The sequence below is a fragment of the Bufo bufo genome, chromosome 4 (genome assembly GCF_905171765.1).
Source record: "Bufo bufo chromosome 4, aBufBuf1.1, whole genome shotgun sequence".
Taxonomy (NCBI): domain Eukaryota; kingdom Metazoa; phylum Chordata; class Amphibia; order Anura; family Bufonidae; genus Bufo; species Bufo bufo.
This window is the reverse complement of record NC_053392.1, coordinates 227515482-227542491: the sequence shown is the minus strand read 5'-3', so window position 1 is coordinate 227542491 and position 27010 is coordinate 227515482. Positions and strand designations below refer to the sequence as shown.

Sequence of the window (27010 nt, the reverse complement as noted above, 5' to 3'; positions counted from 1 at the left end):
ATGCAGACGATACGCCTCCCACAGAGGACAGCTTGTCCTTACCTCTGGGCAGCCTGGCACACATGAGCGACTACATGCTGCAGTGAATGCGCAATGACTGCAGAGTTGCCAATATTTTAACATGTGCTGACTACTGGGTGGCTACCCTGCTGGATGCCCATTACAAAGACAATGTTCCGTCCTTAATTCCCTCACTGGTAGACGCGCTCCTGAGAGCATTCCCGACTGACGCCGGGGGACAAGTGGAAAACAAGGCGAATGCAGGGGAGGAGGAAGAGGTCGCCAACGCAGCTGTGTCAGCGCCAGCACCTCACCTGTGTCAGCGCCAGAATTAGCATGGCCAACATGTGGAAAAGCTTTGTCACCTCGCCGCAACAACTGACCCCAACTGCTGATATGGAGCGTGTTAGCAGGAGGCAACATTTGAACAACATGGTGGAACAGTACCTATGCACATGCCTACACGTACTGACTGATGTTTCTGCCGCATTCAACTTCTGGGTCTCCAAATTGTCCACATTGCCAGAGGTTGCTCTGTATGCCTTGGAGGTGCTGGCCTGCCCTGCAGCTAGTGTACTCTCTGATCGTGTATTTAGCACGGCAGGAGGCGTCATTACAGACAGACGCAAACCGCCTGTCCACAGCCAGCGTGGACAAGCTCACGTTCATTAAAATGAACCAGGCATGGATCCCACAAGACTTGTCTGTACCTTGTGCAGAATAGACATTTATACCACCATCAAACATACATTCTTGTACTTAAGTCAAGTGCAATGTTTCTTTGTTTTCTTTTCTTTATTTGTCCCAATATTTTGGGGGCTACCTACCAGAATAAAAAAAAAATAATAATTGTTGGCTACCTCCCCTCCTCCATTGCTGCCTCCACCTAAAACACCACATTCACCGCCTCCTTAACCTCCGACTCCATATCCACCTCTGACTTGCAGGTTAATAATTTATAATTTTTCGTTATTTTTATTTCATTTTAAGTTATTTCCCTATCCACATTTGTTTGCAGAGCAGTTGCCATGCTCTTAAGCACATTTTACTGCCTTTTACATCCCTCTAGTCTTTTCAAGGACCAATTTAGAGCCATTTTAATGCTGGGGTATACAAACCCCTGCTGTGCCTGGGTGACAGAGGCCTAAATCTCTCAAAATCCTCTGTTCTATTGCTGGGTGACATGAACCCCGTTTTGCCGTGAATGAACCCCTGCTGTGCCTGGGTGACAGGGGCCTAAATCTCTCAAAATCCTCTGTTCTGTTGCTGGGTGACAAGAACCCCCTTTTGCCGTGAATGAACCCCTGCTGTGCCTGTTTGACAGGGGCCTAAATCTCTCAAAATCCTTTGTTCTATTGCTGGGTTACATGAACCCCCTTTTGCCGTGAATGAACCCCTGCTGTGCCTGGGTGACAGGGGCCTAAATCTCTCAAAATCCTCTGTTTTGTTGCTGGGTGACATGAACCCCCTTTTGCCGTGAATGAACCCCTGCTGTGCCTGGGTGACATCGGCCTAAATCTCTCAAAATCCTCTGTTTTGTTGCTGGGTGACAAGAACCCCCTTTTGCCGTGAATGAACCCCTGCTGTGCCTGTTTGACAGGGGCCTAAATCTCTCAAAATTCCCTGTTCTATTGCTGGGTGACATGAACCCCCTTTTGCCGTGAATGAACCCCTGCTGTGCCGGGGTGACAGGGGCATAAATCTCTCAAAATCCTCAGTTCTATTGCTGAGTGACATGAACCCCTTTTGTCATGAATGAACCCCTGCTGTGCCTGGATGACAGGGGCCTAAATCTCTCAAAATCCTCAGTTCTTTTGCTGGGTGACATGAACCCCCTTTTGCCGTGAATGAACCCCTGCTGTGCCTGGGTGACAGGGGCCTAAATCTCTTAAAATCGTCTGTTCTATTGCTGGGTGACAAGAACCCCCTTTTGCCGTGAATGAACCCCTGCTGTGCCTGTTTGACAGGGGCCTAAATCTCTCAAAATCCTCTGTTCTATTACTGGGTGACATTAACCCCCTTTTGCCGTGAATGAACCCCTGCTGTGCCTGGGTGACAGGGGCCTAAATCTCAAAATCCTCTGTTCTATTGCTGGGTGACATGAACCCCCTTTTGCCATGAATGAACCCCTGCTGTGTCGGGGTGACAGGGGCCTAAATCTCTCAAAATCCTCTGTTCTGTTGCTGGGTGACAAGAACCCCCTTTTGCCGTGAATGAACCCCTGCTGTGCCTGGGTGACAGGGGCCTAAATCTCTCAAAATCCTCTGTTCTATTGCTGGGTGACATGAACCCCTTTTGCCGTGAATGCACCCCTGCTGTGCCTGGGTGACAGGGGCCTAAATCTCTCAAAATCCTCTGTTCTATTGCTGGGTGACATGAACCCCCTTTTGCCGTTAATGAACCCCTGCTGTGCCTGGGTGACAGGGGCCTAAATTTCTCAAAAATCCTCTGTTCTATTGCTAGGTGACATTAACCCCCTTTTGCCGTGAATGAACCCCTGCTGTGCCTGGGTGACAGGGGCCTAAATCTCAAAATCCTCTGTTCTATTGCTGGGTGACATGAACCCCCTTTTGCCATGAATGAACCCCTGCTGTGTCGGGGTGACAGGGGCCTAAATCTCTCAAAATCCTCTGTTCTGTTGCTGGGTGACAAGAACCCCCTTTTGCCGTGAATGAACCCCTGCTGTGCCTGGATGACAGGGGCCTAAATCTCTCAAAATCCTCTATTCTATTGCTGGGTGACATGAACCCCTTTTGCCGTGAATGCACCCCTGCTGTGCCTGGGTGACAGGGGCCTAAATCTCTCAAAATCCTCTGTTCTATTGCTGGGTGACATGAACCCCCTTTTGCCGTTAATGAACCCCTGCTGTGCCTGGGTGACAGGGGCCTAAATTTCTCAAAAATCCTCTGTTCTATTGCTAGGTGACATGAACCCCCTTTTGCCGTGAATGAACCCATGCTCTGCATTGCTGACAGGGAACTAAATTTAGTGAAAACCTCTGTTACTGATCGGAAGATGCACGACTACCAGCGCACGCTGCTGATGGCATTCCCACCTGACAGCGGGGGCACAGTGGAAGCACAAGGCGAAGGAAGAGGAGGAGGAAGAGGTCGCCAACGCAGCTGGGGCACCGCCAGCACCTGAGAAGGCAGGGTTAGCATGGCCCAAATGTGGAAAAGCTTTGTCAGCCTTGGAGGTGCTGACCTGCCCTGCAGCCAGTGTATAGTGTGAACGTGTGTTTAGCACGGCAGAGAGCATTATCACAGGCCACAGCTAATGTGAACAAGCTTACGTTTATTAAAATTAACCAGGCATGGATCCCACAGGACTTGGACTTGTCCGTACCTTGTGCAGAATAGACATTTATACCAGCCTCAACCATCCATTCTTGTACTCAAGTGCACTTATTCTTTGTTTTATTTTGTTATATGTCCCAATATGTTGGAGGATACCCCAATTTAAAAATAAAAAATAACACAAATCAGTGTTGGCTACCTATTCCTCCTTCACCGCCGCTTCCACCTACACCGCCACGTCAACCTCCTACTCCTAGATCCAGATTGTTATTTTTAATTTTTCTGTATTTTATGTTATTTTGAGTCATTTCCCTATCCACATTTGTTTGTAGAACAGTTGCCATGCTCTTAAGCACATTTTGATGCCTTTTGCAGCCCTCCAGCCCTTTCCAGGACTATTTTAGAGCCATTTTAGTTCCCAAATGTTCGGGCCCCCATTGACTTCAATGGGGTTCGGGGTCAAGTTCGGGTCACGAACCCGAACTTTTTTTTCAAGTTCGGCCGAACTCGTCGAACCTAAACGTCCAGGTGTCCGCTCAACTCTATTTATGAAGGTTTAGTGGTCCTGTAACTAAGCTGGCTGGGCTTCACTATTTGGATTCCTCTTTTTTCCTTCTTTCTTCCTAAGTTTTAAAGTGGAGAAACCCTTGGCAATGGTGATAGATTGACGGTGCTCTTCTAAGAGACTTCTCTAAACATCAAGGGAATCAGATGCTGGAAAGCTACGCGCTATATCTTTCCTATGTATTATTTATAGAGCAGCGCAGACCAGTTTTTAATCTATTTCATGTTATTTGGTAGAGAGAATACTTCTTTTGGACCTTGCTGCATTGAAACAATAAATTACACAGATGAACATTTTTTTATTTTTTATTGCCTCTCCACTGAAGTCTATTGGAGTTTTGGAGACACTTAAGCCACATCAAAATAGAGAACCACACATACTGTATGCATCTACAGTACATCTCTTCTTGGACATCTGCCACAATTGAGTCACATTATTGTGACCAATTCCTACTTCAGCAGAGTGTAGCTCATGAAGGAAGTCACGTGTGGAGAGCACATCCTTTGTTGCTGTCATGGTTGTTGCTGTCCTGGTTAAAAGGGGCGATTTATCAGTTGCAAAAAGGGATGAGTATTCGCTTTGGGGCCTAGGGTGGCAGTATTTTTGAAACTGCGCAGTTTGTGAACTGTTCGAATGCTGCCATGGTGAAAGCTGGTGATGGCAGCATTATGGTCTGGGGAATGTTTTTGTAGCATTCTCTGGGCCCACTCATACATGTGGAAGGCAGTGTCAATCAGTTAGGAATGAATCCATCCTTACACTTTTCACCTGCTGATTGTATTCCCTGGGACGAATGGGATATTCTAATAGGACAATGCAACGTCACATGGCTAGAAATGTCCGAGTATGACAAGACTTTCAAGTACTACCCAGGCCCCAAAATTCCCCAGACATGAACCCTATTGAGAATCTGTAGGACCACCTTGATCGTCATGTTCGCTCTATGGATCCTCCTCTCCGGCAGCTGTGGGATGCACTGCAGTCAATATAGCTCCTGATACCTGTGACAACCTAGCTGCTGTCTGTGCTGCACATAGCAGTTACTCTGGATATTAGCTGGTGGTCATAATAGTGTGACTTGACTGTGTATATTTACTGAAGAGCCATTAGAACAAGGATTAGCAACCTCAGACATTCCAGCTGTTCTGAAACTACAACCCCCAGAATCCTCCCTTTCACTTCAATGAGAGTTACAAGAAAAGCAGAAGAATTGTGCAAGCTGTGAGTTGTGGCTTCACAGCAGCTGGAGTGCTGGAGGTTGCTATACTGAGCTTTAGAAGATTCTTGTTTTCCTTGGGGCTCTAGAGATAGACAGTGTACAGTATATATAAACTGCCTGGTGAGTAACGAGAAAATACTAAGCCACATAGCAATCCTTTGGCAGGGCCAACTTTTTAAATTTAAGGTCCTTTAAAATTTTGTTACAGGCCTTCACTCCTTAGTGCAGCCCAGTAGGTCATTTAATTTAATTGATAGATACCTTTTTAAAATCATTTAGGTTTTTATGCAAGAGATTACAGTGATGAAAAATGACTTACCTCTATGCTGTAAGAAGCAACAAAAAGTATGATAAGCAATCCTAATGTTTCAAATCTCCAGTAATAGGGTGTGCAGACAAGCTAGCAGAGGAGATAAAATGCAGTGATTTAGTGAACATTACAATGTTGAATGATATATAATATTCTCAGCCCTTCACTATGCTTAGTAATTGAAAATAAATTATATTTATCGCCTTAGATACGTTTGCCATACATTTACAGAATAATGACAGCAGTAAAACAGGATCAGATATAACTCCAATCCTGGTCATTTAACTCCTCAGTGGCCAAGGTCAGAGACTGCAGCATCTGAGTGGTTAATGAAAATGATGGGGCTTCTTCTAACCTTTAATGGCCCTCTTCCTCTGGTGAAATTGTAGGGTGCCAATCAGTTGTGTAATGCATCCATAGCCTAACTGAATCATGTAGTGTTGAGCGAATTGAGCTTTCAATCATAGATCTGAAGTCGCTTTGGTCAAACTTCATTTGGGTCTGTCTCCGTACAGCATTCAAATGTAAGGGCTCAGCGGAAGTAAAAATTTGTTATCTCCAAGTCTCACGAGACTTTGGTGAATAACTTCAGACTTCGATTTTTCAACTTCAAAACAATTTTAAAAATGGGATCCGAAGTCTGCTTTCTTTGGTTCCTATTGGTATCTGGGTACCGAAGCCAACTTCGGATGCTAGTTTTAAAATTGTTTCCCAGCTGAATAATCTATGTCCAAAGTTATTCAATAAAGTCTCATACAACTTCGGAGAGAAACAGTTTCACTTTGGCAGAGCCCATACAGTTGAATGCTGTACGGAGACCGATCTCCATACAGTATTCAAAGTTTTGACCGAAGCGACTTCAGATCTATGATCCGAAGCTCACTTCCCTCAACACTAGAATCATGGCATCATTCATATTATGTGACCCATGACATTCAGTAAGCAATAGTGTTAAATGACATACATGTCACAAGGAAATAGGACTAGAGGTGAAATTATGTTTTTATTGTGGTTATTACAATAACTTATATGACTGTCTTTCTTTATGTGAGTTGTGAAATGGCTCCCTGTCTCTAGGTGATGTTGTCATGTTGTTAATAAAGTTAAGTGTAAGAAAAACACAATACAAAGAAGATACAGAGAGAACAATGTGAGAGATTCTTCTCAGACTCTGAAAGACATGATGCACGAATAATATCATATATACTGTATATATTGTGTTCATCAGTAAACTACTGTTCACTTGGGCAGTTAACTGAATGCCAGAGGTCAAATGACATATGTGAGGGTCACATGACTGTTGCCTCCTATGGATGCAATACACAGTATTTAAATGGGCCATAACATTTTATTTATTTAAAGAATGCTAATGTGCAGATATAATAAAAGTCTGCAAGCAACATTTTAAATACCTGTATATTAGAACATTGTATGACTTCCTATTCTCTAAACAATAAATTGAAACTTTCAAACCAGAATACCCTTTCATCTGTAACAGCCAGAATCAGACAGTTGCAACCAAAACTAATAAGATCTTGAGGTGCGACAAAATAAGCACAGTTGCACATGACTAGAACATAGCACTTCACTAGTCAGTCTGAATTGGATTGCATATTCTGTACTATTTTGGGCACCAATGTACAAGCAAGAAAATAGAGCTTGAGCAGATTCAGGCAAAAAAAGTAATATATGGAATAGGTGGACTACAGTACTCAGAAAGATTGTAAAATCAGGTTATTTAGTTAAGAGAAAAACTGCTGAGGGGAGATTTAATAATGATGTATAAATATATCAAATCTCAGTGCAGAGATCTCTCCCATCATCTATTTATAAGCAGGACTTGGACTGTGACGAGGGGACATCCTCTGTGTATAGAGGAAAGAAGGTTTTTACATCAACATAGGATTCTTTACTGTACGATTAAAGAGGCTTTGGAACTCCCTTCCAGAAGAGGTTGTGATGAACTCACTAAAAGACTTCAAGAGGGGCCTTGATTTCTTTATGGAGTGTGATGATATTGCAGGTTCTAGTTTCTAGAATTCTGGAGAGGGGTCCAGGGAGTTTCCAGATTAGGAGCTGAGAAAGATTTTTCCCCTAAAATGAGGAAACTTGGCTTCTAACTCACAAGAAATCTATGCTTTCTTAGAATTAACTCTGCAGTAAAATTAAAAAGAACATGATGTTCGTACTATATGTAATTGTTGAACCTTACAAGTTATGTTTCTATGTTGCTAAAGTTTAATTGCATATCTTGAAAGATCTGGTATCTTTTTAATATCAGCATTCAATGATACACAATCCAAATCATATGCGATGTGGTTAGAAATTTGTCACAGTGTATAAAATAATTAACAAGTGACTGGGCCTCGTAAATGTACTGTTTAGCATGAACTGGACACATATATATTATTGTTAAAATACAATAATATTTATAATACCACTCCTACTGCCTTTCATCCACATCCTTTCTACTCTCCTGGCTCAACTGGATGGGTCTATTTCAAACCATAATAAGTAAGTATATGAAACTGTACATTAATAGAACAAGTCAACTGGTTCAGTTATCATTCATACATACCTCCATGGCATAATAAACAGATTCAAAATCAGCAAACAGCATGAATAAAAAGGCAGCCAGTTGGGCTAAAACGAGTGTGCAAAATATATCTGCAGAAACAAAACCCAGAAAACAACTGTTATATACAAATATTTCTCTTACCCGCCAAAACATATTTTGGAACAGTTTATACACTATTACAAAAAAGCCTATTAGGAGAGAGTGCTGTATTCTCCAACGTGGTGCTATTAAAAATACTGACTCTGAGGTTAAAGGAGGAACTGCGCATTGCAAATACATTTGATATGTCATAGTGACGTACCAAATGTATTGATTGGCGGAGGTTTGAGTGCCAAAAACCTCACAATCGCTGTAACAAACAGTTGGAAGTGCTCAGCTTAGAACCTCACTGATGAAGATGTTCTCAGCAGAAAGTCTATGAAGCCATCTTGATAGTGCTCAGAAACTCTTCATTACAGCTATCAGTAGGGGTTTTCACACTCAAACCCCCACCGATCAAAATATTTGATATATGTCATTAGGTATCAAAAGTTTTAGTTATTCTTTAAATATGTAGTGTAATGATCTGTACCATGTACCAATGGCCTATACCATTTCAGCACTTACTTTGGAGACAACCAAAACCACTAGGCCAGTGATGGCTAACCTCTGGTACTCCAGCTGTGGTGAAACTATTACTAATAGTTTCCATTATTACTAATAGTTTCTATAAGTTAACTAATAGTACAGAATAGATTTGGTAACAGTGTCAACCATAGTGCCAATAGTACCAGCAGTAGTACACACATAGTACCACAGCTAATCTGCCTAGTTATGCAGTGATATTTCTTACCTTCAATTCATAATTGTGTAGATATGCCTTTTAGCAACTTTGGAAAGCTGGGTAGCATATGGAGTTATGCTGGAGATCAAACGGAATATATAGTATATACTTACAGTTGACCTGATATTATATTTATCAATGTAATTATGGATGTAATTTATCATTTAGTTTGTGCCAGGAAGGTAGCTTTAAAAAGTCATAAAGTATGCGTTAGCAATTTTTTTAAATGCAACTTCTGAAAAAATAGTCGCAAGTGTCAGTTTTTACATGCCATCACCAATTTTTTGGAACGAGGACATAGAATGGGCAGGAAAGAGGCATGGCCAGCAGCCGCAACAAATTTATCTTCACTTATGCCAGTTTTCTGGTACAAATGAAGTCCGGAATCTACAGCAGGTCTGTGCTGTCCTAGATTTTTTTTCTAGGCACAAGGACTGCCGGAGAATGCGTCTATTATATGACGAGGCGTGAACAAATAACTGAAGTGTGAACTCGGTCTTACAAGTCAAGGTTTGCGTCAGGTATAATTGTACTTAACAGTGCAGTCGCCCAAGATTCTACTATACAGCGAAAGAGCGGCCTCATTCTACTCTGTCTGCTGTTTCCACATATATTGCTAGTTAACCAATTAGCCACTGATTCCATTAAATTGTGAAAGAGCAGTATAGTTTCACTATTTTTGGGGTATAAACATTAATTGATAGATAAGGTATTGTGTTACCCGCTCATTCTACTATACAGTGAAAGAGCTGTTTCATTTTACATCTGCTGTTTTCACATAGATTGCTAGAGAACCTGTTCTGTTACCTACTCATACTAGTAGTGGCACCATGACAGACCGGGGAGGGTGTCAGCAGTAAGTTTGTGTTGACATCAATGTTTATTTTTCCTTTTTTTCTGATCCATCAGAAGAACAACCCCCCAAAAAAACAGATCCTGAGTATGGTCAGTAATTCATCAGTATTTGAAAGGCAAAAACAAGAGTGGGTCCAAAACAGAAGTGACATGTGAAGGAAATATTTGCATGTCTTCTGTGTTTTGCTAAAAAAACAAAACTAAGAATCTTTATTGAATGATTATTAATTAAAATAACTACTAAAGGTGAATAGAACCAGTGCTGTTTGCACCAAATTGTGAAACTTGTGCAATAGTATAAATCACATCTATTGACCAAGAAATTGGAGCTCAGTGGCTATGTCTGCCCCTGTCCCTAGGTTAAATAAGTAAAATAAGGTGCAGTGGTCCTGACATGCGAGGATAGACTACGATGGGGGTTAGTTGTATTCAAACCCAAAAGCCCATAAACACTGCCAGGACAAACTCGGCTCTTAATGGAGACTTCTGCTAACTCCTAAAAAACGTGCCCACACGTCTCTAGTCAATGGTGTGAACCCAGGCTGAAACACTACTCTCACTGTTATTCGTGCAGCTGGATAACAGCCAGCCCAGCTACACATCTTTCATAAATCACAGGCTCGACGAGTTTCTACAGTTCATCATGCCTAATTAGGAGCCTTATGTGTTACCCTTCGCTTCGAGCAGTATCCCCCTTTCTTTGCAGTTATTAGTCAAAATTATGGGAATGCAAACTTGCACTACCTAGATTTAATATGTGTGTCTTCTGTGCTTTAGACCCACTCCTGCTTTTGGCTTCCAAATTATGATTAAATTCTGATGCAAAATACTAACCATGTAATAGAGGTGTAATGTTTAATTTACATGAATTTTGGCCATTTGCATTTGGCATTGGTTTTACTCAGATGGAAAAGAAGTCCCGCATGCATGACCTCTATGACACTGTCGGTATTTGGTCAGTTTTTTTTACATCAGTATTTGATCAGTATTGGTAAGGCAAAAACAAGAGTGGGTCCAAAACATAGATGACACGTGAAGGAAATATTTGCATGTCTTCTGTGTTTTGGAACCACTACTGCTCTTGGCTTCCAAATCATGATCAAACCCTGATGCAAAATACTGACCGTCACAGCCACAGAGCGGTGAGCATTGCAACAGCATAAGGAGTCAACAAAGTTGCTAAGTCGCATTGTGGCGAGGGTGACAGCATGAGGAGTCAAAATAGTGGCCCAGTCATAGAGTGGGGAGGTGGGGGGCAACAGCAGTGGCAGTAACAGCACAATATGGTGGCAGTAGGAGAACATGGCAGCAGAGGCAGCAGGTGTGTGGCATCAAGCAGGTGGCAGCATCAGCATAGTGGCTGAAGCAGTTGGCCAGAAGAAACAGACCATTTTTCACAATTTTCTGGTGTGGCAGCACACTGCAGTCGGAAGATTACTGCCAGAATTATATGGTCTGATGCATCATGCATGATTCATCTTTATAAAGTTTAATCCCTCTACATTTTGTGTTGAACGGCAAAACATGCTCCAGCAGTAATGGCAGTGCAGTGTGAGCTCTGAGGATTTCCCCCCCCAACTGACTACATAGTCTGTCTGTATAGTAGTTGAGTTTATCAGCAGGTGTAAAAAAGGCCCTCATTTTGGCCAGGTAGTAAGGGTCTAACACCCTGGAGAGCAAGTAATCATCCCTCTGCCAAACGATGATAATGCAGCTGTTACTAGGGAGGCAACTCAGCATGCATCTGGCCATTTGTGCAAGGGACTCAGAGGGCTCCCTGCCTCCTTCTCCACTGCATAATGCCACTTATGCAGATAAACCACCTATTTTACTCCTCATCCTCTTTTGCTAGTTCAGCCCCCAGAGGACTCAGGGGGCCATGAGATGTAGGCTCTTGTCCCTTGTCTCTTGTCCCTTGGCCAGACAGATTTATCGGCATCTGCTCCAGGACATGAAGGAGTGGAATGACATCATTTATCCCATAGTCCTGGTGACTAACAAATAAAGTGGTCTCCTCAAATGGCCTAAGCAAATGGCAGGTTTCACTCATGAGCTGTCAATGGCTAACGTCGAAGTTACACAGGGGAGTACCCTTGTCCGCCTGCATCATCAATAAATCGTTCACAGCCTTTTTCTGCTCATATAGTCAGCCCAAGATGTGGGGGTTGGAGTTCCAACATGTGGAAATGTTGTATATGAGGCAATGTTGGGGAACACTATTCTGCCTTTGCAGCTCAAGGAGTTTTAGGACGGGCACTTAGACCATAGGGGGCTGTATCAAATTTATTGAAATATAAATATATAAATCTGCCTAGCCATAAAACCAAAAATTTCAAGTTCTGCATTTAGGCCTTTAGGAATAAGGGAATCAAATTCATATATTCTTTTAGATTCAAGTCTGCTATGGCCAGACTTGAATCTAAAAGAATATATGAATTTGATTCCCTTATTCCTAAAGGCTTAAATGCAGAACTTGAAATTTTTGGTTTCCTCTGAATATGGGATTGGTTCCCCCCTTCAGACGCAGCATGGAGTGTCTACAACCTACTAGTGATAAAGAATATTTGCCAAGATCTTCCAGACAGTGGAACATATCATCTGATTAACATTGGAAATAGTCAAGTTATATCCTGTTTAAAATGATGGTTTAGAAATCGCAGACAAACCGCATAAATACTGCATGTGTGTTTTCAATGCGACCTCCTGCTATCCCTATACCATGTCTTTTTGATAATTGGAAATGTTATTATTGCTTTTTAAACTGGTATTCATATTATATGTGTAGAGACAGAGGGACCTATATGTGTATAACGAATGTCCAGCTAAATCAATATATATTTTTAATATAGAAGGATCATAGAATCAGAAAGTGTCCAGCAATATTGACCCTTTAAAATGTAACTTTTACTTATTAGTACTATATAAAATAATACCACTGTGGTGGTTCACCAGTGAAAATTGTGAAACAGACGAAAAAATGAAAAAGGATAAAATATGTTCCTACAGGGAAGCCAACCGTTGATACAGTTTTTTGGAGGTGAGTGAACACAGGGCAGCTATGGGGAGCATTGGGATATGTCTAGCCTGTCCCTATACTCACCCTGAGTAATTCCTCAGCCCAGGGACGTCTCCTAATGGTGGAGACTCCCTGTCCTCGTACCTGGGCTGACTGCCCTGCGTTTACCCTCCTCTCAAAGGTCAATGTCAAGGCTCCCCATGAACTGACGGGTATTAATCTGTGTCCCAGGTAACCAAATACCCACACGGACAACAGCCCACAGAACTGGATAAATGAGAAGATGTATATAAGTAGGTGGACAAGGATACGTATCACTTACAGTCTTGAAAGAAACCAATAACACAGGGGCATCATAGACAGTGCGTTCCCAGGTTGGTTCTCATAAAAAAAAAACTACGCGTTTCCCCTATTGCTAGGTTCATCAGGGGGTATTAACAGTCATGGGTAAACCGTCATATTCAAATAGATAAACTAGATATACTCATGATACGGTGGAGGACACAGGGCCAGAGACGCAAGCGGTAACGTGCATAGGACCAGGGGACCATTAGATATACCCCACTTAGTGTCCTAGGCAGTCAGAAGGCTAAAGGGCCCAGTCAGATAAGGGCCAACGCCTTATCCAAAAGGGTTTAGGTTGCGTCTCGGTATCGTCCTGTTCCTCCTATTGCTCGATATGTGTATAACAACTGGGGTTGCTTATTTTTGCTACATTGTTGCTTTATGAATCTTACAGCCACTCCTCTGATTTGAATTCTGACCAATGGATGATTCAACCCCACCTCTATAATACTATATAAAGAGTAGGTTATAGTATGTAGACACCGATAATAGCCACTGAAGAAGAGGTTCGTAAACCTTGAAACGCGTATGGAAATCAAATAATACGAGACTCTGTGGACATACACCATTTAAAATTCGAAAAAGAAACAGCGCGCTGTAATATCTAAAGAGGTGACATATTCAATCACGTGGGACGCCACGTGAGACACCACCGAACACGTGACTCATACCTGGAAGATCTCCGACCTAGACGCAACACGCTAACCCAGCGTGTGTCTACACCACTCGATTGGCACCTTTACGGCAAGGGGAAGCTACGTTGTCTCGGCGTGCGGTCTGTATGCACATCCGAACAACCACTTTCGGGTGGTGAAGACACGGTAAAAAGACTGCTTACTTATCTACTTGCCTGCTATTTCTCCCCTCCAGATGCAATTAGACACCGTTATTATATCGAACAAGTAAAGTGGTTGATATAATACATTTGAAAAAACCTTTGACATCGAATATATATTTGGAGGACTAAGTCAGTCTGCTCTCAAACACAGTAATAAGTATTATTGATCATCCATTGATCACCATCTGGCCACAAACTACGATATGAAAGTCACATGGTAATTTACTATGTACATCTTTGTTGTATGGTATTTTTATGATATTTATTTTTATATTTTTTTATACTTCTTTTTTATATATTTATATTTCAATAAATTTATTACCTATTTGATATAGCCCCCTATGGTATGAGTGTTCGTCGTAATACTTTAATTTGATGCATTCTGGTTATTGGGGTAAACCTTTGTACGTGAGCACCTGACGTCATTTAGTCTGGAGGTGAGCCGCCTGTTCATCTAGAATATCACATCTACCAAGATGAAGTCCCTTTCCTGCTCCTAAATTATGCCTTATCTAGGCAAATTTGCCTTTTAAGTTCGGGGAAAGCTGGGTTGCCACCACATGGAATTGAAACGGACTGCAGAATACGGAATCTAGCCTCCTCACTCCTAAATACTGCTATGGCTAGGCAGATTTGCCTTTCAGGGTCTTGGGAAAGTTGGGTTACAGCCATGTGCAGCTGTAATAGAGACTGTGGAACAATAGTGCCATAGCTAGGAAGATTTGTCATTCAGAGTCCTTGATTACTTTGGTGATGTAAGGTTAAAATTATATAGACAATGGATAACCTTGTTGAATAAATGTTCCAAGAAGCAAAATATGATTTATTAACAAGTGACTACACACATGACATTTTGGTCAATCAAAACCAGGGCCAGCGTTAGGGGGAGGGGGGGGGGGGGAATTTCCCCGGGCCCCCATCGTCTAAGGGGCCCCCTCCTTCAGTGCTTCTGTTCAGCTGAACGTCTGTGGAAGCGAGCTGGCGGACAGCTCTGCACTTTAAACTGCAGTGTCTGGGCCAGCAATGTAACCATGCAGGAGCGAGGGAGCCGGTATTCTGCCAAAAATCCTTGCTTCGTCAAAATACCTTACCCCTCGTGACTTCCGGGGGATGTGCGCCTCAACTTCCGGGGATGTGCGCCTCAGCGCAAGCGCACTACCGCGGCACGGGTAAGATAAAATTAAATGGGGCTCTGACTCACGGACACCGCGCCTGTCTTTTAAGCCAGCCGCTGTGCTGCTATACTATGAGGAGGTACAGGGCGCATGGTGCTTGAAAAGTGTAGGGGGCAATGTCAGCTTACCAGCTCTCTTGAGCTTCATTTCTTCTCTACTGCTCTCTGTCACTGATGCTGCAGTGCCAATGGTGGGTCTTAACAGGCCTCCTCTGGGCAATTCCAACGTGGCACAAGCTCTCAGGGGTCATAGAACAGGGGACCCACTGCATGGTGCAGTAGAAAGCAGAAGATTCCTGGCGCCCCTCCCGCACACAGCACAACAGTCTGCTATCTGGTTCTCCCAGACCTAGATAACAGCAAAGTTATGTGGAGAGACTGACATCCCCAAGTAGGTGTATATGTACTAAATAAATGTACAGTATGTGTAACTGTATATATGCTGTGTATAGGTGTGCCCATCTATCTGCCTGCCAGTCTGTATCTATCTAATATCTATCTACGTAGCTAATCTTATCTATCTATCTATCTACCTACCGTATTTTTCGCTTTATAAGACACACTTTTTCCCCCCAAAAGTCAGTGTGTCTTATAAAGCAAACGTGCCAAAATCATGGTGGCCGGCTGGCAGCGACAAGCTGTAGTGCAGGGCAAGCGTCAAGGACAGTGAGGCATGCTGTAGTGCGGGGTGGGCGGCAGGGACAGTGAGGCATGCTGTATTGTGGGGGGGAGGCAGGGACTGTGAGTCATACTGTAGTGCAGGGTGGGCGGCAGGGACAGTGAGGCATGCTGTATTGTGGGGGGGAGGCAGGGACTGTGAGTCATACTGTAGTGCAGGGTGGGCGGCAGGGACAGTGAGGCATGCTGTATTGTGGGGGGGGGGGAGGCAGGGACTGTGAGTCATGCTGTAGTGCGGGGTGGGCGGCAGGGACAGTGAGGCATGCTGTATTGTGGGGGGCGAGGCAGGGACTGTGAGTCATGCTGTAGTGCGGGGTGGGCGGCAGGGACAGTGAGGCATGCTGTATTGTGGGGGGGAGGCAGGGACTGTGAGTCATGCTGTAGTGCGGGGTGGGCGGCAGGGACAGTGAGGCATACTGTAGTGTGGGGGGGAGGCAGGGACTGTGAGTCATGCTGTAGTGCAGGGTGGGCGGCAGGGAGAGTGAGGCATACTGTAGTGTGAGGCTGGGCGGGCGGTAGCAGTGAGGCATGCTGTAGTGCAGGGTGGGTGCCAGAGGCAGCAAGGCATGCTGTAGTGTGAGGCAGGGTGGGCGGCGGAAGTAGTGAGGTAAGCTGTAGTGCGGGGCAGGGAGGGCGGCGGAAGTGAAGTATTCAGTGAAACTGAATGCCACCAGCCCTTAGCCGGGGTCCGTTCTAGAGGAGAAGAGAGGAAAGCAATTCTCCTTTTCCTCTGAACTGCCAACTGGTGGAGATTGCCGGTGTGAACTGCTGCTCCACCACATCCATCAATCAGCTTACTTCTGTCTGGCTACGTGCGCTGCTGCTATTAGGAAGGAGGAAGGGAGGCCTTCTGTCACCCCTGAATGCTGTGCTATCCCCTGGACAATTAACCACTCAGATGCAATGGTTGCAGTTGACTGCAGCATCTGAGGGGTTAACCATGGGAGCACTGCACCCCCATAGACTGCAATGGTAATTCATTGCAGTATAGTAGAGAAGCGATCAAATGATCACATGTGTATAAAAGTTTAATAAAATATATAAAAGTTCAAATCACTCCCTATCTACATATTAAAAACAAACAAAAAATTAATATCATAGGCATAAAGTCCCAAAACACCCCCAAGGTTAAAATGTGTTTAACCCATATGGTGAATGAAAATAATAACAAAAAATCACCTCCTCCAAAATATTTTATAAAAACAGATCAAAAGGTCAGACACACCAAAAAATGGTATAAAGCTTTGTAGACATAACTATAAAAAAAAGGTTTGGGGGTCAGAATATGGCAATGAAAAGAACAATGCTTTCCCAAGTTTTTAAAACACAACTATATAAATGTGGTATCACTGTAATCATACTGACCTGGAGAATGGAGGGAACACACATGTTCACATATTTGTTTTCATTTACAGAATCAACGGAATGTGACTGTGTTGTTAGCCCATTATTACAAGATTTGGGGCCCCACTTTAGATTTTTCCCAGGGCCACCTTTTGTCTAAAACCGGCCCTGTTCAAGACCATTATGAAACTGTAACAACATACCTGCTTGACTAGTGTTAAGCTGACACCTTCAATTGCTTTTCAATGGCTTTTGCTTCGGGATATCAAGATAAAAAAATTTGAGTAAAGAGTTTGGAGTGTTAACTCTGCTACATCTGTAATATATATATATATATCATATATATAAAAATGAGTTTCTGTCTGTCTGGACGTCTGTCTGGACGTTCTTTATGCGCGACCAAACAACTCGACTGATCTTTACCAAATTTTGCACACAGGTACATCAGGCTCTCTAGGACATACCGTTCCCGAGATATTCGCTCTCTATGACCTACCGTTCCTGAGATATTCCCCAAAAATGACCCACATTAGCCAATACAAGCCTGCAAGTCTTTCTCTTCAAATTCCAACTGGAATAAGCACAGTTTTACTCCAGGTTTCCATAACAACCCAGCCATTTTTCTTTACTGCTTAAATGGGCGGGCACGGTGGAGGTCACTGTTAAAGGGTCAGTCACTATTAAAGGGGGGTCACTGTGAAAGTCACTGTTAAAGGGGAGGTCACTGTGAAAGTCACTATTAAAGGGGCGGTCACTGGGAAAGTCACTGTTAAAGGGGAGGCCACTGTTAGAGGGGCGGTCACTGTAAAAGTCACTGTTAAAGGGGTGGTCACTGTGAAAGTCACTGTTAAAGGGGTGGTCACTGTGAAAGTCACTGTTAAAGGGGTGGAGACTGTGAAAGTCACTGTTAAAGGGGCGGCCACTATGTAGGTCACTGTTAAAGGGGTGGTCAATGCTAAAGGGGCGGTCACTGTTATAGGGGTGGGCACTGTGGAGGTCACTGTTAAAGGGGCAGGCACTGTTAAAGGGGCGGGAACGGTGAAGGTCATTGTTAAAGGGGCAGGCAATATGGAGGTCATTGTTAAAGGGGCGGGTACGGTAACTTTTATGGGGGAAACTGTCGATATCTTTTTACGACACACGGAAACATAGAATGAAATAGATGAAATTTACCCGTGCAAAGCCTGGTCCTTCTGCTAGTATCTTATATATATAAAAATGAGTTTCTGTCTGTCTGTCTAGACGTTCTTTATGCGCGACCAAATGACTGGACTGATCTTAACCAAATGTCCGGGTCTCATCTCTATAGGACTTACCGTTCTTGAGATATTCCCAAAAAACTACCTGCATTAGCCAATAGAAGCCTGCAAGTCTTTTACTTAAATCCGAACTGCCATTTACACAGTCACATGTCCCTTATTAGCCAATAGAAGCTCGCAGGTCCTACTCCAGGTTGCCATAACAACTATTCACAGGTTTTAGCAGTTTGCAGGTCCTTAAATATTTAGTCATATATCGTATGACGGAACAACTACATTGCTACATGCATGGGGGGCAGGGGCCACTATTAAACGGACGGCATTGTGGAGTTCACTGTTAAAGGGGCAGGCACTGTAGAGGTCACTATTAAAGGGGTGGTCAATTTTAAAGGGGCGGGCAGTGTGGAGGTCACTTTTAAAGGGGCGGGCACTGTAAAAGTCACTGTTATGGGGAAACTGTTGATATCTTTTTATGGCACACGGAAACATAAAATAAAATAGATGAAATATACCCATGCGAAGTCGGGTCCTTCTGCTAGTCTCTTATATATATAAAAATTAGTTTCTGTCTGTCTAGAAGTCTGTCTGGACGTTCTTTATGCGCGACCTAACGACTGGACCGATCTTCACCAAATTTAGCACACGGGTACATCAGGTGTCCGGGAAGGTCTCAGCTCTCTAGGACTTACCTTTCCTGAGATATTCCCCAAAAATGACCTGCATTAGCAACTAGAAGCCAGCAAGCCTTTCACTTAAATCCAAACTGCCATTTACACGCGCAGTGTGGAGGTCACTGTTAAAGGGCCTAGCACTGTGGAGGTCACTATTAAATGGGCGGGCACTGTGGAGGTCACTGTCAATGGAGCGGTCATTGGTAAAGGGGCGGGCACTGTAGAGGTCACTGTTAAAGGGGCGGGCACTGTGTAGGTCACTGTTAAAGGGGCGGGCACTGTGGAGGTCACTGTTAAAGGGGCGGGCACTGTGGAGGTCACTGCTAAAGGGGCGGTCACTGTTAAAGGGACGGGCATTGTGGAGGTCACTGTTAAAGGGGCGGTCACTATTAAATGGACGGGCGCTGTGGTGGTCAATGTTAAAGGGGTGGGCACTGTGGAGGTCACTGTTTAAGGGGCAGGCTCTGTGGAAGTCACTGTTAAAGGGGTGGTCAATGTTAAAGGGGCGGGCACTGTGGAGGTCACTGTTAAAGGGCCAGGCAGTGTGGAGGTCACTGTTGAAGGGGCGGGTACTGTGGAGGTCACTGTTAAAGGGGAAGGCACTGCGCAGGTCACTGTTAAAGATGCGTTCATTGTTAAAGGGGTGGGCATTGTGGAGGTCACTGTTAAAGGGGCGGCCACTGTGGAGGTCACTGTTAAAGGGGCTGGCACTGTGGAGATCGCTGTTAAAGGGGCAGGCACTTTGCAGGTCACTGTTAAAGATGCGGTCATTGTTAAAGGGGCGGGCACTGTGGAGGGTACCGTAGAGGTCACTGTTAAGGGGAATACTGTTGATATATTTTTACAACACATGGAAACATGAAGTGAAATAGATGAAATATACCCGTGCGAAGCTGGGTCCTTCTGCTAGTCTCTTATATGTATAAAAAAGAGTTTCTGTCTGTCTAGACATCTGTCTGTCTGTCTGGACGTTCTTTATGCGCGACAAACGACTGGACCGATCTTCACCAAATTTAGCACACAGGTACTTCAGGTGTCCGGGGAGGTTTTAGACTGGGTCTCAGCTCTCTAGGACTTACCGTGCCTGAGATATTCCCAAAAAATGACCTGCATTAGCAACTAGAAGCCAGCAAGCCTTTCACTTAAATCCAAACTGCCATTTACACTGGCAGTGTGGAGGTCACTGTTAAGGGGGCTAGCACTGTGGAGGTCACTATTAAATGGGTGGGCACTGTGAAGGTCTCTGTTAAAGGGGCGCTTAATGTTAAAGGATCGGGCACTGTGGAGGTCACTGTCAATGGAGTGGTCATTGGTACAGGGGCGGGCACTGTAGAGGTCACTGTTAAAGGGGCGGGCAGTGTACATACGTACATCAGGTGTCCGGGAAGGTTTTAGACCGGGTCTCAGCTCTCTAGGACTTACCGTTCCTGAGATATTCCCAAAAAATGACCTGCATTAGCCAATACAAGCTGCAAGTCTTTCACTCATATCCCAACTGCCCTTTACACATGTCCCTTATTAGCTAATAGAAGCTCGCAGGTCCTACTCCAGGTTTACATAACAACTGATCACAGGTTTTAACAGTTTGCAGGTCCTTAAATATTCAGTCCTATGAGGTGTGTCAGTCATTATAAGTTCATATTTAATTTATCCAGGTTTTCATAACAACACAGCCATAAATAGACTGTACACACGGTCACATGTCCCTTATCAGCCAATAGGTCACAGTTAAAGGGGCATTCACTGTAGAGGTCACTGTTAAATTGACTGGCACTGTGAAAGTCACTGTTAAAAGGGTGGTCACTGTTAAAGGGGCAGCCACTGTGGAGATCACTGTTAAAGAGGCGGGCACTGTGGAGGTCACTGCTAAAGGGGCGGCCACTATGAAGATCACTGTTAAAGGGATGGTCAATATTAAAGGGGCGAACACTGTGGAGGTCACTGTAAAATGGACGGGCACTGTGAAGGTCACTGTTAAAGGGGCGGGTACTGTGGAGGTCACTGTTAAAAGGGCAGCCACTGTGGAGGTCACTGTTAAAAAGGCGGGCACTGTGGAGGTCACTGCTAAAGGGGCGGCCAATGTGGAGGTCACTGTTAAAGGGATGGTCAATTTTAAAAGGGGCGAGGATTGTGGAGGTCACTAGTAAAGGGGTGAGCACTGTGGAGGTCACTGTTTTATGGATGGGCACTGTGAAGGTCACTGTTAAACGGGAATCACTGTTAAAGGAGCGGGCACTGTGGAAATCACTGTTAAAGGGGCAGTCACTATTAAAGGGGCAGCCACTGTGGAGGTCACTGTTACAAGGGCAGGCACTGTGGGGGTTACTGTTAAAGGGGCGGGCACTGTGGAGGTCACTGTTAAAGGGGAGGTCACTATTAAAGGAACGGGCAATGTGGAGGTCACTGTTAAAGATGCGGGCACTGTGGAGGTCACTGTTAATGGGGCGGACACTGTGGAGGTCACTGTTAATGGGGCGGTCACTGTGGAGGTCTTTGTTAAAGGGGCAGGCACTGCGGAGATCACTGTTAAAGGGGCGGGCACTGTGGAGGTCACTGTTAAAGGGGCGGCCACTATTAAATGGATGGGCGTTTTGGAGGTCACTGTTAAATGGGCGGGCACTGTGGAGGTCTCTGTTAAAGGCGTGGGCAATGTGGAAGTCACTGTTAAAGGGGCGGGCCCTGTGAAGGTCACCTTTAAAGGGGCGGCCACTATGAAGGTTATTGTTAAAGGGGTGGTAAATGTTAAAGGGGTGGGCATTGTGGAGGTCATTGTTAAAGGGGCAGCCACTGTTAAAAAGGCGGGCACTGTGGAGGTCACTGTTAAAGGGACGGGCACTGTGGAGGTCACTGTTAAAGGGGCGGACACTGTGGAAGTCACTGTTAAAGGGGCGGTCACTGTTAAAGTAGTGGGCACTGTAGAGGTAACTGTTAAAGGTGCAGGCACTGTGGAGGTCACTGTTAAAGTTGCAAGAATTGTGGAGGTCAATGTTAAAGGGGCGGCCACTGTGGAGATCACTGTTAAAGGAGCGGGCACTGTGCAGGTCACTGTTAAAGATGCGGTCATTGTTAAAGGGGCAGGCACTGTGGAGGTCACTGTTGAAGGGGCGGGAACTGTGGAAGTCAATGTTAAAGGGGTGGCCACTGTGGAGGTCACTGTTAAAGGGGAGGGCACTGTGGAGATGACTGCTAAAGGGGCGTCACTAAGGAGGTCATTGTTAAAGGGGCGTATACTGTAGAGGTCACTGTTATGGGGTATACTGTTAATATCTTTTTAGGACACATGGAAACATGAAATTAAATAGATGAAATATACCTGTGCGATGCCGTCCTTCTGCTAGTATATATATAAAATACATGTTTATGGAGCTTTAGGTAATAAGTAGAGATGAGCGAACCAGGCAGGATTCAATTTGCTTGAAGTTCGCCGAATTGTATTAAAAATTCTATTCATGTATAAACTGGTCTCCATAATAGAAATAGTAAGCACTCAGAGGTTTCCACAATTTGAAATTATGTTCTTATCTGCTTTTCTTTGATTAAGGGCTTTTGGTCTAAAAGAGCTAGTTGCAGATGTTAGCTATTTTTCTGCCTTGATACATAGACCTGTTTAAAAGGGAGGAAGGCATCACTACCAATCTGCTGTGTAAAAATAATGCAGTGCTCACATTGCTGCTCTGTTCTCCTTGCCTGCTTGCTGTGCAGAAGCAAGGAGGTGTAATTATAGCTTTTACCTATTCACCTGATTATATCATCTATAAAGCAAAAACAGATAACACCTTCAGCAATTTTACTACACCATTTTGGATCAACATCAGATGAACCAGGGAAATCTCCAAAGCAATATCCAACTGAAACCAAGACAAAATAATTACAACATCCCACAAAACATATACATCTTTCAATGAAACATGCACACTAGTTATTTTTCTAGAAGGACAAGAGAACCAGAAGACCTCAATAGAAACTTGGATTACTTGGTTGACTTGCCTTATGGGGTTCTCTTTGGGGTGCTTTTTATCATTAGGGAGATCAAAAAATATACATTGAGTTTTGTATGCCAGGTGACACTACTCTTGGTTTCTATGAAGAGTATATAGCAAATTGCACATATTAATTCTTCTGGTATTAGATGGGATATCTCCTGTTTTTTTTTTTAGGCAAGCTAAGTTTCCTACCTTTGGCTTTCTAGGAAAGATATTTAAATTAGTTTTCTTTCAAAACAGAAAAGTATGCTAATCTTTTCTCATGGCAGCAGAATTAAGATATGTGGAATACTGTAATTCTCTTGTCTTACTTTTAGTAGAAGGTTACTTTGGATGTGTCTCTGTCTGAAGTTGATCCAGAATAGTGAAATAAAGTTGCTGAAGGCGCCTGTCTTTGCTATACTGATGATGTATCCTCAGGTGAATAAGAACAAGCTATTACATTGAAGTGAGACAGCAGAATTATACTTGCTGCTGCACAGGTAAACAGTAAGGAGAACACAGCAGCAATGAGTGCTGCATTATTGTCACACAGTGGATTGGCAGAAATGCTTTCCTGCTTTTTCATCAGGATTATATAGCAAAGCTAGAAAAAATAGTCAAGCCAGCCTCATATCAGCAACTAGTTCTTTCAGGACAAAAGCCCTTTATCAGAGAAATGCAGATAAGAACAACATCTTTAGTTGCACGGCCTAAAGGGGGACCTCTGGGTTGGTACGATTTATATTATGGAGACCAGTTTATATGTGTGACAACGCTCTTCTGGATTCTTGGGTAACACATATACAGATTATCATGTCTAACATCTGCCGGCATCAGATCAGGTTTAGGAAAGCCAATTTGAATATTGTTAAAACTTTTTGAGAAATTCGGACCTAATCCTGCACCTGGTTTTGGCTAACAATAACTCATGGAATTAACTGACCAAATAACTGAAGTGTGAACTATTAGGTATTGATGAATGAATGTTTGCCTAGACAGGCAGTGAAAATCTCTCCTGCCTATATAGGCAAACAACATTGAGGCACCTAGGAAAGTTGGGTAGCACTTTCTGTAGTATCAGTTGTAGTGTTAGTGCCCTGGTACTATATAGTATACTTGCACAAATATAGTGGAGCTAAGTCCCTCCCCCTCCCCTTTCCCTAGCACAGAGTCAGTCCCCAGCCAAAGAGAGAATGCATGCAAGACTTTGTTCTCATCTATGAAGCATTCTCCCAGATGGAAGTCAAATGGATTCCATTATAATAATTGGGGTTTTCTCCATTCATGCTAGTTATGTGCCATATACAGCACTTACTGTACATTATTTTGGTTGTCCTGCTCCAATAATGGAGCAGAGCAATGGAAATCAATAATGATGGCATAAAAGAGCCCTGAAACTGCTTTGTGTAGAAACCAGCAGATATCCATGCAGAAACAGCTAAAGAAAAACTACTACTAGGCTACTTTCACACTAGCGTTTTTTTGCGGATCCGTCATGGATCTGCAAAAAAGCTTCTGTTACAATAATACAACCGCATGCATCCATCATGAGCGGATCCGGTTGTATTATGTCTTCTATAGTCATGACGGATCCGTCTTGAACACCATTGAAAGTCAATGGGGGACGGATCCGTTTTCTATTGTGCAAGAGAGATCCGTTTTCTCTGACACAATAGAAAACGGATCCGTCCACCATTGACTTTTGGACAGTTTGGTTCTGCTTCGTCAGGCGGACAGCAAAACGCTGCAGGCAACGTTTTGGTGTCCGCCTCCAGAGCAGAATGGTGACTGAACGGAAGCAGTCTGATGCATTCTGAGTGGATCCTTATCCATTCAGAATGTATTAGGGCAAAACTGATCTGTTTTGGACCGCTTGTGAGATCCGTTCAGAAACGGAAAGCCAAAACGCCAGTGTGAAAGTAGCCTTAGCAGGTTATGCTTTTTCTTCTTGTTTTTGGACTTTATTGGCTCTTTAAGACAGCCTAATAATATTTACACATACTCTACATTTACTTAGCATTATGCAAGCATTAACAAGTTTTTGTTTATAGATATTCTATGAAACATTGAGTGTTGTTGGTGCACTTTGCACTTTGTATGGGGGGATTTTTGTTTCCCTCCAGTGTTTTCAGCAATACCTTTTTTATACATTTGTATTTTGTGTCATTATGGATTAATAAAACGTGTCAGACATTTTTTTTATTCAGGACCTGTGTTTTCTTTGGTTGTTGGTGGTATCTTTAAGACTGTCAGTCTAAGTGGACACTGTCTTAAAGTATTGGTATATGTGGACCTATTTGTATATAAAATGTATGGTGCATTCTGATACAGTATACATGGCCGTAACTACATTATAGTGGTTGTAGATATATCACTTGGCTTCTAGGTCCCCAAGGGGCTCAAATTTCCCTCTGCCACCAAAGAATATACCAGTATTATAAATGACACTTGGAAGTTGTGGGGCTCTTCCTACCTATTTTGTATTACAGCCCATGTAGATGTAATTGTAGTTGTAACAGCGATAAAAAAAATAATAATAAAAATTGAATGTAAAATGGTGAATAATTATTGTTTTCCGAGTATAGGTACATACAGTAGCATCAGCACTTACAGTTTGTATACATTGGCTTTCTGAAAGGCCTTCCTTTCGAAAATACAAATTCCAAAATGATGAGGTTTATAGCACTCACAGGCCACAACGTCGTGGTCAGAAAGTTTTGAGAGTGACTGCGTGGCATCATCATTGTTTGGTTGACAGAAGTTTCATTAGGAAGACAAGCACTGAATAAGGAGAAACATAGAATACAATGTATTATTCATTAGCCAATATTCCAAAATGATGTGAAGTCTAAGAAAATATTTGATAAGCATCTGATTCTATTTTAAGGTTAGTAGATCTATGTTTGTAGGCAAGATGGTCGCATAAAGTGACATGATTTTTATTTTTATTTTTTCGACACAGCATAAGCACCTAAGCTTAAAGGGGTTTTCCAACAGTAGAATATTGATGACCTATCCTCCGGAAGGCATGGGGAATGTATTGGCACTGCAACATTTCCATGGTAACTGTAATTTTTGTGTAATTTTGTGATCCTCGCCACTTTTCTGGATTATGGCTCATTTACTATATAAGGCGTTTGCAAAAGTCACAAAAAAGTCACAACCCACTCCAGGCAACCCCCTGTTTTACTTCTACACCTAAAGGTGTAAACCACATTACACTCAAGTCACATATATTATTAAGTTGCACCAGTTCATACATTTTGTGCAGACACACAAAGCTAGACTTAAAACTGACAGAAAAACAATCTTAAATGATAAATGACCCCCTATATCTACAATAGAGATGAGCGAATCAAAGTTGATGAAGTAGAATTCGATCCAAATTTCAGGAAAAAATTTGATTTGCACCGAATCCGAATTTCCTCACGCTTCGTGGTAACAGAGTAAGGTGCGTGGCAGCAGGAGTTGCAGCGTGAGGCCTGAGTTCCCTGTGTCATCTAGTGGTCGTGTCTTGACCATCAACCCAGCAGTTCTTTAACCCCTTCACGCAACATCACGTACATGTACGTGGGGGAATGTGGTGCCTCACCGCATTCCCACGTGCATGTACGTGATCGGCTTTCACTGTCAGCGCAGGGAGCGAAGCGCTGAAGCTCCAGTGAAGCCGGCGTGCTGGGGTTGCTAGGCAACCAGAGAAGCCGGCAGGAGCTGTATTGGAGCTCTGACCCGCCCGCGATCGCTGTGATTGGTCCATTACTGCAGAGGGACCAATCACAGCGCATCGGGGCAGGTAAGAGGGGGTTAGGGAGGGACTATGTGCTTCTCCTTCTCTGATCGCCCCAATTCCTGTCAGGGAAGCGATCAGAGAAGGAGATAGTGTGAAAATATTCCCCACCTATGACGAGTATACTCGTCATGGCGCACTGCTACTTAGCGCGCCATGATGAGTATACACGTCATGGCATAAACTGTCACCATGTCTGCAGACATGGTGACAGCGCTGAGATCCCGGCTGTCACACACAGCCGGGCACCTTAGGTCAATGCCGAGGGGGGTCCTGTGACCCCCCCA

General features: G+C 43.6%; 1 protein-coding gene across 2 annotated transcripts in view; it reads right to left on the bottom strand.

Moving 5' to 3' along the window:
- The window catches only part of LOC120997968 (probable cation-transporting ATPase 13A5), a 275887-nt gene that overhangs the window by 28512 nt on the left and 220365 nt on the right, over positions 1–27010 (bottom strand). For both annotated transcript variants that reach the window (XM_040428353.1, XM_040428354.1), the window contains exons 27-29: positions 25548–25717; positions 7969–8057; positions 5400–5480 (exon numbers count right to left, since the gene is read on the bottom strand). In XM_040428353.1, the coding sequence (XP_040284287.1) occupies positions 5400–5480; positions 7969–8057; positions 25548–25717 (340 nt within the window). The remainder of the gene's footprint in view (positions 1–5399; positions 5481–7968; positions 8058–25547; positions 25718–27010) is intronic.